General features: G+C 38.3%; 1 protein-coding gene across 1 annotated transcript; it reads left to right on the top strand.

Moving 5' to 3' along the window:
• Window positions 1-2105: 2105 nt before the first annotated feature.
• On the top strand, window positions 2106-6318 carry PBDC1 (polysaccharide biosynthesis domain containing 1). The gene is made up of 6 exons (XM_052663521.1): window positions 2106-2242; window positions 2333-2398; window positions 3620-3679; window positions 4426-4566; window positions 5518-5629; window positions 5938-6318. Exons 1-6 carry the CDS (start codon window positions 2213-2215, stop codon window positions 6186-6188), a joined length of 660 nt encoding a protein of 219 aa, XP_052519481.1. The 5' UTR covers window positions 2106-2212; the 3' UTR covers window positions 6189-6318.
• The last annotated feature ends 7397 nt before the right edge of the window (window positions 6319-13715 follow it).

The raw sequence follows: 13715 nt of genomic DNA, 5'->3' as shown, positions 1-13715 counted from the left end.
CAGACTAGTGCTCTCACAATGCCTCTTGCTCTCAGTTGCTCTCTCATGCTTCATAGAGAAAACAGAAAGCATCTGGTGGGATCACACCAATTTCCTGTTTATGCTACCTGTCTTCATTCCATGTACCTGGAGATACACCTATCTTACCTTCCAGGACCAATTCCCCAGTACACTTAAGTCTCTTTAAAATTAACATCATAAATTTTAAAGTCCTTGAGGTTCCTCAAAAAGTTTAGATTATAATTATCACATGATCCAGCAATCTCACTTTTGGAAATAAATCCAAAAGAATTCAAAGCAGAGTTTGGAAGTGATATTTGCACACCCATGCTCATAGTGACACTGTTCACAATAGACATAAGAAAGCGACCCATATGTTCACTGACAGAAAAATGGATAGAGAAAATGTGTTGTATACATAAAGTGGAATAATATTCAGCCTTATAAAGGAGGGAAATACTGTCACATTGGCAACAACATGGATGAACTCTGAGGACATTATACTAAGTGAAATAAGCCAGTCACCAAAAGAAATGCTATATGAATCCACTTATATGAGGTATTTAAAGTAGTCAAAGACATAGAAAAAAAGAAAGTGTGGTGGTAACCAGGGGCTAGAGGTCGAGGAAAATGGGGAATTGTTGTTTAATGGGTATAGAGTCTCAGTTTTGCAATACGAAAACGTTCTGGAGATCTGTTGGATACCAACGTAGATTTTCATGTTCTGTTGTGTTTTTTTTTTCTTTTTTTAACCACCAGTTTAGAAATTCCTTGGACCTCATGTCTCTTTCTAGCTGCAACTCTCGGGAAGAACCTTGTATGGTCATTATCAAGTCTTCTTTAACTCCTACTCCTTTCTCAACCCACTGCCCTCTGACTTCTGTCCTCACCATTCCACTGAAATGGCTCTTGCTAAGGTTTTCAAGGACCTTTCAAAATTTCTGGGCTGAGGGTACTCAACCCAGGGTAGTGGACACTGTTCACCACTTCCTCCTGAAAGTTCTCTTACCGTTGGCTTCTGTGAGACTCTCCCTCTGTTCTTTCCTGTGTCTGACTGATAACTATCTCTCTCTGTCTTTTTGCTGTCCTTTCTTCTTCCCAAATAGTTCTGTTGTTGGCCTCCTTCTCTTTGTGTCTTTATAGTTCTTCATAGTTTCCCTGGGACAGCTCAATTAAATTGGAAGTATCAACTATCAGATTTATATCTCTGATCAGATCTGCCTCTGACTAGTCAACTCTACCCTAATGTTCTATAGGTTCTTCATTAAATTCATCATCCCTCCTGTGTTTTCTAACTCAATGTCATTTATCCCCCAATTGTATTTTGAAACCTGTGAGTCATGCTGGAATCCTAATTCTTCTTTATCCTCCATATCCAGTTAGTCAAAACGTCCTATAGATTCTGTTTCCCTTATTAATTCTCAACGTCCATCTCAACTGTCAATGCCTCAGCTTAGGTTTTTAACCACCCAATGCCTTCAAGTTAGTCTGCCTCCAGTTTTGCCTTCCTCAAATTTACCTTCCATATGGTACTTCAGTGACCTTCTTATGATTTAAGTTTGATCATGAGGCTGGTCTAGTTAAAGGCCTTCAGTAGCTTATTGTTTTTAGGGAAGAGTCTCAACTCCCTAATATTCGGCATACAAAGCCCCCCTGCTCTCCCCAAATCATGGTGGATGACAGGCCCATGATCCAAGGCGACTAATTCTTGGGAGAGTTAGACCCCAGTGGAAGAAAACGAAACCTTCGCTGTGAATTTAGCATCTTACCAGCATAATTCTTCCTTGACATACTACCTACTCCAATTCCTAGTATCATGCTTGTTTGTAACTTAGTTGCTGATTGGGGTGTTGCGGAGTGTGTATGTCCCCAAATAAAAGGTGTGCAAGCACAAATGGAGAATGTAAATTTGAATAACAGCAAGACTGTGCAGCGGGGATGCGAAATTTACATTTGAACCGCCTCCTAGTGCTCCTGCAGCCGTCTAAGCCACACCTTTGCTCCTGAGCGGGGCGAGCGAGGAGGGGCCTTGAGAGTATCGCCTCTAGGCGAGGGAGGGTGTGGTGCGGGCGCAGGCGCAGGCGCAGGCGCAGGCGCAGCCGGATGAAAGTCTCTCTTGCCCGCCCTGCGTTTTTAACCAACTGAAAGCCGAGGAAGGAGTACGGCAAAAGTCATTTTCGGAGAAGTGGGACCACGCTTTGTGGGCTGCAACATGGAGGCCACCGGTGGAACTGAGGAGTTGGTGAGACGTTGCTCTGTCGTCGGGTGAGTGGGGAAGCCGAGCTGGGTCGAACCTCGAACGTTCCTTCCGTATCTGTTTTTCCTTTCCTAGGTTTCCGGAGAACTGGTGTCAGTGGCACATGCTCTTTCTCTCCCAGCCGAGTCTTATGGCAACGATGTGAGTATGACTCACCCACAGCTTCCACTAACCCAGCTATCCTGGGTTAGTCTGTAGGGCTCGCCACCAAATTGTAACCCCCTACCCAATTATCTTCCGTAGACTCTTCCTGTGTCTGCCAGAAACTGCGCCTTTCAATTAATTCTAATCTTTTCGGTCCCCAAACGCAGGCCTAATGCGAATAGGGGTAGTTCCCAAACTGTACCGCACTTTAGAGTTACTTGGGAATCTTTTAAATATCCCAGTGTTCAGGTTGCAATCCATCCTAGTTAAATCACAATATCTCGGGGGAGAGAGTCAGGAATCAGTTTTTTAAAGGTCACAGGGTGATTCCATTGTGCAGTGAAGTTCACTGGTGTCTGGTTTAGATCCTAAGGAGAAAGCCCATGATGTATTTTGAGTTAAGACACACGGACATGGAAATAATGATAACGCTGTAACAATAATGTGATGTATGCTGGTAGATTGGCGGATCAGGGTATAAGATCCGAAGGAGTTTAGCCAAAGAAGAAACCCTAAGGACCCAGACAGTAGAGGAAGACCGCTGAGGAAGCGGTTATGGAACTGGATCTCCAAAGTGTAGATGGACAAAGGCATGGATTGACAGTCAGGAAAAGGGCATGGTCTAAGGCATGGAGGTAAAAATGCGATTTTTTTTTCTGGAGTCAATGAAATAAATTCGTTTATTTGGTGTAAGAGATTCCGATGAAACAGGTGCTTTGTAAGGCTTTTTATAATCTAGCCTGCTTCATGATACTGATTCATTTCTAAGTATTGTAGGATAGGGAATTGGCTATCTGATAAACACAAATGATGGGTTATGACATGCTACAGTCTTACATGTGAAGAGTAACCTCACTTCTGTTATCTTACTTTGTCCTTAGTGGTGTATGTGGTATTTCAGTTTTAAAATGATTTAACTCAGTCCTGAGATGATTTATCTGCTGCTTTATGTAGTCTTCTATACTTGCACTAACTGCTGGGGAGGCAGCCAGTGACTCATTTTGTTTATTAGGCTGTGTAGGTTTTCTTTTGGTTGTCATAAGGACAAAAAGATTATTATATTTTCCAGACTCACTAGTCTAGTTTTTAACCTTTGATAGTAACACCAAACTTGGTAGCCCTCTTGAACATTAACTAGGCATCCACAGACTTTTTAAATTTGTTCTTTAGTAGCAAGATTAGGTGAGTTCTGACCTGGCGTTCTTCACTCCTTTGCAGCCTGATATTGAAATGGCTTGGGCCATGAGAGCAATGCAGCATGCTGAAATCTACTACAAAGTGAGTTGTCTATGTTCTTTATGAAGCAGAATTAAATATGTAATTTCAGTGTATAGTGCTCTGCTAAGCACCATTCTCAGTAAGTTAAATACTTGTATTTTGGAGATAATTTTTATTACTCTAAAATCTTATCTACAGAGAACAGGGGTATGAAAGTGAATTTTGCTTTGTCAGTGAGGAGTTGTGCTTCTTTGCCCAGTGTTCTGTTGCTCACCAGCAAAAGGATGTCTGACCCATGCTGCAGCTGCTGCTGCTGCTTAATCGCTTCAGTAATGTCTGATTCTGTGTGACCCCATGGGCTCTAGCCCACCAGGGTCCTCTGTCGATGGAATTCTCCAGGCAAGAGTACTGGAGTGGGTTGCCATGCTCTCCTCCAGGGGATCTTTCCAGCCCAGGGATCAAACCATGGTCTTCTGCATTTCAGGCAACTTCTTTACCACTGAGCCACCAGGGAAGCCTTTCTGGCCCCTAGTAGGCACTAAATAAATGTTTCTTGACTGAATAAACAACCCACAGAGGGTAATAGCCAGGTATTACTAGGACCAAAGTAGTTTAAATTGGTAGAAGGGACTGTAGTATATTATGGCTCTTTAGAATTATGTCATGATTTCATCTGAAACCTAGGCTGTCTATATATTCTAAAGAACTCTCCTGCCCTGAGAACCATGAGGAATTTTGGGGGAAGAAGGGACAGAAGTATAGCAAATTAGAGACTAGCATCTGTATGTTGTCTTACTCTCTGGCAGCTGATTTCATCAGTTGACCCACAGTTCCTGAAACTCACCAAAGTGGATGACCAAATCTATTCTGAGTTTCGGGAAAATTTTAAGAATCTCAGGATAGATATACTGGATCCAGAAGAGCTCAAATCAGAATCAGCTAAAGAGGTAAGAATCCTCTTTTTTAAATATTGCCTAGAATCTGATCAACAGTTATTGATCATGAATACATTTTTATACCTTTAGACTTGGGAGTGGGTTGTTTTAAGACAGATATGTTAAGAAGCAGGGCTTTTATGTAGTTTAATAAACTAATATGTTATTAAATGAATATTTTGCTGGTTTATGGATTTTTCATGTTCACTGAATATGGTTTTTTTTCCACTTTGGTTTGGACCTTTTATCACTACACACCTAGCTCTTTCAGAGGAGAAGGAATAAATTTTTTTGTGTGAGTAGTTTAACCAGAAGGCTTAGATAGAAGGTTCGCAAATAGAGTACAGAAAGGTGTTTGAGTCCTCTGGATTTAAAACCATATCACAAGCTGTGGAACACTTGTGTTTTGCATTGCTTACTTGATTATCTTCTACTTTTACAGAGCGCTAAAATGCTTATACTTAGGAAATGGTTTTCCTTGAGAGTAGACTCTTGGCTTATGAAGAATGAAAACTTTTAACTCTAAGCAGGCTGTTACTGATCTTTGGAAAACTGCCTTTGTTGAATGGACTTCTTTCTTAAAATTTAACTTTATGACTTTGGGCCTAATTCCTGCCTTCTTTGTCTTATTTGCGCTTCAGTGGGAATGAGTAACCATTTTGGGCTGAACTAGCAAATAACTTAAAACAGAGAATATACTTAAGGAATTATAATTTAATTCTCTTCTCTAGACAAGGATTTAAGTATTTTATCAGATTTAAATATTGTTCATGTTGGAAAATACCAGCTTAAAGATGCCAAAGATAGCACAGAAACTCATAGCTAGTGAAACTAGCAATCAGCTCAATTCTAGTCTCTTTCACTGTGGTTATTTTCCTTACTGGGGAAACGGAAGCCCCTCTCCTGGCCTGACTTCACCAGCCTTCTGCATTTTTAGCTAAGATATTTTTTTTGCCTTCACAGAAGTGGAGGCCATTCTGCTTAAAGTTCGATGGGATTGTGGAAGACTTCAACTATGGTACTTTGCTGCGACTGAACTGTTCACAGGGCTACACTGAAGAAAACACCATCTTTGGTGAGTTTCCTGCCTTTGGGATTGTTTCTGAATAAGGAGAGTGAGGAGTCTGGTTTTACTGATGAATCAATGACATGGATAGTTTGGGAATCATTTTGTTATAACTTTAAAGATCATATTACTGTATCTTGAGTAACTGGAGATAATAAGTATTTTCAGCTTCATTTAGTATAGGATTAGAATTTCACATCTCTGAATCTTATGGCTATACTTGAATGCTTTGTATGTTAGTTCAACTTTGTCAGTTTCCACTAGGTTTAGAGAATTAACTAGGACTAGGACAATAATCAATTCTACTCACCTTTCAGCACCCAGGATACAATTTTTTGCCATTGAAATTGCTCGGAATCGAGAAGGTTATAACAAAGCAGTTTATACTGGTATTAAGGACAATGAAGAGAAAGAAGCCAGCAATGGAGGAGACAAAGGAGCCAGCAGCAGAGGAGAAGAAGAAAAAGGAGCCAACAGAGGAGGAGAAAAAGAGAAGACCAACAAAAGAGAAGAAAAAGAGAAAGAAGCCTACAAAGAAATCAACAAAAGTAGTGAAACAACTATGTGAGGTAGTCAGGGAACAGCACTCTAGAAGCTATGATTCAAGTGAGTCTGCAAGTACCATGTTGCTACTTGCACAGGTCCCTATGGTCAAATGTATTAATAGCTCCTTTTTTAGTGGAAGGACATGCAGAAGGACATCTTTCTGGCCTAATTATCAGAAACTGCAGTGGTTGTTCTCTTGTGTGAACTGGCTTGAAGACTATTAGTGGGGTCTTAGTTGATGGTTTGTTGGTTCACACCACCAGTCAAGTAAGAAATTTTGTAAATAAATTTCTTTTGGTTCTTATGACTATATATCTGTGACTGACTTTTAAAAGGTATTGAAAATTATTTGACATGATTTTTTTAGTGCATAATCTTTGTCGTCATATATATAATGATTTATGCTTATTTCTCAGGGCTTTTCACTACTTCCTGTAGTGAAGTTCATTCAAACCTGTAAAGTTGCACATGGTTTTGGATTAGAAATTCTTACATAAAATTGACTGTTGCTGTTTGAATTACTGTAGCTTTCTGATTTTATTTGCTATATCTCCCCAAAGATTTGATAAATACTCTACAGGGATTAATAGCAGCAGCCTGAATCTGTCAGACAGGGAAACACAGTGCAGTTCACCTTCGAGGAGCAAGAGACTAGACCTGCTTTAGTACCTGCTTTTCCTTTGTAATCAAGTTGTTACCTGAATACAGCAGAAATTAATAATGAAATACAAAGCTTAGTAGAATGTCTTTCCTTTTATAATACTATGGACAATAGCACGTATACATTAAATACAAAATGAACATATTTCTAAATGGTATTTTGTCAGACTTCAAAAATAGACCGAGTGATTCTGTATGGATGGGGGAAGTTCCTTCTCATCTAATGACTTTTAAGAGTGCATGTTTTCAGTTATCTTTAGAAATGTAGAGATTTGTGCATGTCCCCATAGACATACTGATTTTGTTTGCTGAAGCTAGTTAGAGGAAGCTGCAGTGTTTATAGTGCACGCAGTAAATGCTCTTAAAAGTCTAACCACAGCATGATCATGCAAGAAAAGATATACCAGAGCAGAGGAGGGTGAATGAGACTTTATTTCCCTCAGTGGACACAGAAGACAAAAGTTATCCCTTAGGCAAGAGCTACACTAAAGATGCACGCAGCCAGCAGAAACAATTGTGCACAAAGCAAATAGGTTTCTCCACGAATTCTCTTGGGCCAGTTCTTAAAAGCTTTTTAAACATCTGTTAAAGTTTTCATTTTATAGAATATATTTTTAAAAAGGTAGAGTGTTAATATAACATACTAGGTGGACTTTTTGAGATTAAGAACATGCTTTACTCTATTAAACTTTTCCTTTGATTTTACAGAGAATATGAAACATACTGTTGAAAGTCACATTGCTTTAAAACAAGAGGCATCTGTCTATAAACTAGGTTATAAAAGGTGGTAAGAAGAGAAATAAGAACACAGAACACTGTGCTAACCACTTGATTTTTTAAAATTAATTTATTCTAATTGGTGGCTAATTACAGTATTGTGGTTTTTGCCATACATTGCCATGAATCAGCCATGGGTGCACATGTGTCCCCCTATCCTGAACCCCCCTCCCACCTCCCCACTCCATCCCTCTGGATTGTCCCAGAGCACTGGCTTTGAGTGCCCTGCTTCATGCATCAAACTTGCACTGGTCGTCTATTTTACATATGGTAATATATATGTTTCAATGCTGTTGTCTCAAATCATCCCACCCTCGCCTTCTCCCTCAGAGTTCAAAAGTCTGTTCTTTACATCTCTTTCTCTTTTGCTGTCTCACATATAGGATAGTGATTACTGTTTTTCTAAATTCCATATATATGTGTTAATATACTGTATTGGTGTTTCTCTTTCTGACTTCACTTTGTATATAATAGGCTTCAGTTTCATCCACCTCATTAGAACTAACTCAAATGCATTCTTTTTTTTATAGCTGAGTAATATTCCATTGTATATATGTACCACAACGTCCTTATCCATTCGTCTACTGATGGACATATAGGTTGCATCCATGTCCTAGCTATTGTAAATAGTGTTGCAGTGAACATTGGAGTACACACGTCTCTTTCAGTTCTGGTTTCCCCAATGTGTATGCCCAACAATGGGATTGCTGGGTCATATGGCAGTTCTATTTCCAGTTTTTTAAGGAATCTCCACACTGTTCACCATAATGACTGTACTAGTTTGCATTCCCACCAAGAGTGTAAGAGGGTTCCCTTTTATCTACACACTCCAGCATTTATTGTTTGTAAACTTTTTGATGGCAGCCATTCTGACCAGCATGAGATGGAACATCATTGTGGTTTTGATTTGCATTTCTCTGATAATGAATGATGTTGAGAATCTTTTCATATGTTTCTTAGCCATCTGTATGTCTTCTTTTAAGAAATGTCTGTTTAGTTCTTTGGCCCACTTTTCGATTGGATTGTTTATTTTTGATTTTGAATTGATCAAAAGGGGTAATATTCTGAGTGAGTCTGGCGTAATCAGGTGAGACATTAAAGGAGACAAGAAGCAGCAGCAGATGTTCTCTTGACCTTGAAGAAGCAAACAGATACGTGACAGAAGGACATTACGTGGCAAAGTGTTGAGAGTGACATCTGGGAGCTGAGAATGCCCCCAGGCTGAGAGACAGCAAGAAAAATGGGATGTTACTCCTAGAGTTGAAAGGAACTGAATTTTGTCAACAACTGGTAAGTTTGGGAGAAGAACTCAAGCCACAGATGAAATTATAGTGCTGGTTGACATCAAGATTTCAGCCCTGTGAGGACCCAATTATGTCATACCTGGACTCTTAATCTGCAGAACTAGCGAGATAATAATAGGTATTGTCTTAAGCCACTAGTTATGTGTTAATTTGTTATAGAGCAGTAGAAAACTACATAGACTTTGGTAATAAAAGTGGACTGCTGCTGTAATAAGTACCTAAAGTGTGGGAATGACTTTGGAATCAGGCACTGGATGGAAGCTGGAAGAATACTGTGTAGCCTAAATTGCCTTGTACAGACTTTCAGTAGAAATATGAACTTTAAAGATGCTGCTGGTGAGGGATCAAAAGGAAGTGTTATTGTTACTGGAAAATGGAAGAAGGGGGAAGCTATTAGTAGGTGGTAACATTGCAGAGGCCGGGAAGTTTGAGATTTGAGTTCTTGCTCTGAATTATTTGGAAGGTGATATGAGGCCAGTATTGACATTATATTTAAACATCAGATTTATTCAGATTCTGGTACCAATCCAGTGATTTATCTCCATGACATCTTTTGGAGGCAGGGAAAGAGACTAATTTTTGCATTTACAGAAAGGAATACTGAAGCCATTTAAAACTTTTAAGCCATTAAGTTTGTGATTTGTTACAGCAGCAGTATAAAACTAATAAGCATAGTGAACCCTGTTCCAAAAGTAGAGACATTTATTGCACTGTCATTATTTATTTTGAAACTGTAAACAAGGATATGGATATGTTGTACCAGATTGGAGAAGTGAACTGCACCCAAAGTGAGCCTCAATAATTCTAAACTGTTTAGAACTTATTCTCCAAAGGAACTCCTGTAGTTGAGTCTGTGTGTGTTGTGTGTCAGGTGCTATTGGTATAACTGAGAGTTCTCTAAATTAGATTCTGTGTACAATAAAATGCTTATTAGTGATATATATATGTATCAAACGAGCACATATATATATATAATATGTATATTATGTACATATATATTACATATAATATGTAATATTATATATATATTAAGGTTTCCAAGGTGGCTCACATGGTAAAGAATCTGTCTGCAATGCAGGAGACCTGGGTTTAATCCCTGGGTCAGGAAGATCCCCTGGAGAAGGGAACAATTACCCACTCCAGTATTCTTTCTTGCCTGGAGAATTCCATGGATAGAGGAGCCTGGCAGGCTATAGTCCATGAGGTTGCAAAGAGTCAGACATGACTGAGCAACTAAGACTTTCACTTCACTTTTGAAAGTGCTTCCCTCATGGCTCAGTTGGTAAAGAATCTGCCTGCAATGCAAGAGAGCTGGGTTCGATTCTTGGGTCGGGAAGATACCCTGGAGAAGGAAATGGCAACCCACTCCAGTATTCTTGCCTGGCAAATCCCATGGACAGAGGAGCCTGGTGGGCTACAGTCCATGGGGTTGCAAGAATTGGACACCGTTTAGCAACTAAACCACCACCATATATATATAAACTCAACAGTAGGACCAAGAAATGTGTTTCTGGAGAGGTGTGTTTTTATCATCGACATTGTTTAAAATTGCCAGATCATGGTGATAATTAAAGCTGATCAGTTTTTATTGGTTTATTACCATTTTTAAATTTTCTACAGATAATGTAGCTTTTTTTGGTTTGTTTGCACCAGTGTAGATGATTGTCACTACTCCACATTTGTACTCCACAGTTGCTTTTATATGTTTTTTTTTTCAGATAAATGGTTAATATCTTAACTGATAATTCAAAATTAAGGCCTGTATGTATGATATGTTAATGGTCATTTTTCTATGCCTACATTCTACCTCTAGAATGGTGAAAGGATTATGAATGTCAACACATTGTTGGCCTCCTGAATTGCACAGCGGTCACATGATGACCATATATATGACTGGCTAGCTTTTTCCTGCTCTATTTAGGGTTTCTCTGAATTCCTCAGTATAGATTTTAACAGAAGTCAGTATTTATGTTTTTATTTTATTAGTAGAAAACAAGATTGAGATAATTTTCCCTCTGTCACATAAGTAGTAGTGTTGGGGCTCAGATCTGCATCTTTTGATTATTAATCTCATCTAAAATCCAAATTCCTATCCTAGAATAAGCTTCTTGCTAGAATAGACAGTTAATATGGATGAGGAATTGAAGCATTCAACAATAAGCATTCAATTGTGAAGTGAGGCACTGAACTAGTTTAAACTCTTCAACATGTTTTAAATTTCTCTGTCTTTTTCCATCTAAGAGGTTCCTTTTTATATATGCAACTGAGATATTTAAAAGCCATGATGGCATAATTACTATATCCGTAATATTTTCTTCAATTTCAAAATTATATTTTAATTTCTTAACCTTTCCTATGAACTGAGTTTGGCTGACATTTTCCTCGAGTACTTTGTAGTTTTTTGTAATTTTTTTTTTTCTTTTTGAGGCTTTATTCTGTCTTCCTGAAATAAGTTTTATCAGGCTACCTCACTAGACACTCTAATATATATTATTGGTTGGTTTTTACGTTGTAAATAAAGAAAATTGAAAATGCCTTAACTTAGAGGATAAACCTTTGCAAGTGGAAGATATCTCAGAAATCTAATTAAAAAATCTCCTTTTTCTGTGAAAAAATAAAAAGACACTACAGGATGTGCTTTACCCGGTTGAAAAATCCTCTATGTATGTAAAGATTGTTTATTAACTCTTATCATCCTTCCTGTTATACTAAGAACACTGTACATGACATAATTCCATAATGTTTCCATTGTCCTATATACCTTCACAAGACACTTCTTTCTAGAAAACAGCTTTAAAATAATCTCTGCTTCTCTATGATTTAGGATTCTTATTATGTCCTTTCTGTTTCAGTTCAGTTCAGTCGCTCAGTCGTATTCGACTCTCTGCGACCCCATGGAATGCAGCACACCAGGCCTCCCTGTCTATCACCAACTCCTGGAGTTTACTCAAACTCATGTCCATTGAGTCAGTGATGCCATCCAACCATCTCATCCTCTGTCGTCCCCTTCTCTCACCTTCAATCTTTCCCAGCATCAGGGTCTTTTCAAATGAGTCAGTTCTTCACATCAGGTGGCCAAAGTATTGTAGTTTCAGCTTCAATATCAGTCCTTCCAATGAACAACCAGGACTGATTTCCTTTAGGATGGACTGGTTGAATCTCCTTGTAGTCCAAGGGACTCTCAAGAGTTTTCTCCAATACTCCAGTTCAAAAGCATCAATTCTTTGGCGCTCAGCTTTCTTTATAGTCCAACTCTCACGTCCATACGTGACTACTGGAAAAACCATAGCCTTGACTAGATGAACCTTTGTTGGCAAAAGTAATGTCTCTGCTTAATATGCTGTCTAGGTTAGTCATAACTTTTCTTTCAAGGAGTAAGCATCTTTTTATTTCATGTCTACCGTCACCATCATCTGCAGTGATTTTGTAGTCCCCCAAAATAAAGCCCTTTCTGTTAACACTAAACTATATCTGGCCAATCTTATACAATTCTGAGAATTTGGATTATATTTAAAATCAAAATCACTATAATTTAAAATTTACATGTTCTTGACTTTTTATTAAAGAAAACAAGTCTAGAAATTTTGTCAATCTTAAGGTCATTTTTCTCCTCCACAGTCACTAAGGCTTACATGCTCTCCTTTGGTTTACAGAAGATAAACAGAATTCTGCCTTCTGCTCCTTGTAACTCCCCACCATTGAAAGAAGTTTTTGGCTCTTAATCGTGAATGAGATCATGAACTCTGGCACTTGCTTTCCTGGTATACTCAAATTCACCTATGATATATTTATTTTAAATTATTTTTTGTCATGAAAATTTTAAACATACACAATAGTAGAAATAATAGTGTAATGAACCACTATATATCTGTTATCCAGATTAAATAATTACCAAGATTTTGCTACATCTGCTTTATTTATCCTTTTTGCTTTATTAAAGCAATGAAAACAAACGTCAGACATTATCATTACACCCCTGTATATTTTAGTGTGTATTTCTAAAAGTAAACATTTTATTATATAATCTCAATGACAATAAGATTTTCAACTGATATTCAATTATAGAAAAAATTTGTGAATGCATATTCAAATGATAGCGATCGGAAAAAAGTCCTTTATATTTAAGGAATAGCCATTAGTGTAGGTTGACTATAGGCTATATATATGTACAAAAGAATTTTAAAAGATTGAAAACATGTTTAATTCACACTGCAGGAACTAATAATAAGCCCTAGATACTGAGCTAGATTCTTTACATACATCTTATTCCCATCATATAGGCATTATCAACCCTATTTTACACATTAGGAAATTTAGGCATGGGGAGGTTTTGAGTCCCAGGTTAAGGATTTTAGAATTAGATACTTATTTTAATTCCTGGCTAGTTATATGATGAACACTGATTATGGAAGATTAAATTATGCACTATATTCAGTTCAGTTGCTCAGTCATGTGCAACTCTTTGTGACCGCATGGACTGCAGCATACCAGGCTTCCCTGTTCACCATCTCCTGGAACTTGCTCAAACTCATGTCCATCAAGCTGGTGATGCCATCCAAACATACCACCGTCCATTGTTCCCTTCTCCTCCTACCTTCAATCTTTGCCAGCATCAGGGTCTTTTCCAATGAGTCAGCTCTTTGCATCAGGTGGCCAAAGTGCTGGAGCTTAAGCCTCAGCATCAGTCCTTCCCATGAATATACAGGACTGATTTCCTTTAGGATTGACTGGTTTGATATCCTTGCAGTCCAAGGGACTCTCAAGAGTCTTCTTCAGCACCACAGTTCAAAAGCATCACTTCTTTGGAA

This window comes from Budorcas taxicolor, chromosome X, assembly GCF_023091745.1.
Source record: "Budorcas taxicolor isolate Tak-1 chromosome X, Takin1.1, whole genome shotgun sequence".
Taxonomy (NCBI): domain Eukaryota; kingdom Metazoa; phylum Chordata; class Mammalia; order Artiodactyla; family Bovidae; genus Budorcas; species Budorcas taxicolor.
The sequence above is the reverse complement of the archived record's forward strand: the minus strand, read 5'-3'. Positions and strand labels throughout refer to the sequence as shown.

Coding starts and splice junctions, on each gene's coding strand:
- PBDC1 (XM_052663521.1), top strand. CDS start 2,213: ATGGAGGCCACCGGTGGAACTGAGGAGTTG. Junction 2,399..3,619: donor CCGAGTCTTATGGCAACGAT/GTGAGTATGACT, acceptor ACTCCTTTGCAG/CCTGATATTGAAATGGCTTG. Junction 3,680..4,425: donor ATGCTGAAATCTACTACAAA/GTGAGTTGTCTA, acceptor ACTCTCTGGCAG/CTGATTTCATCAGTTGACCC.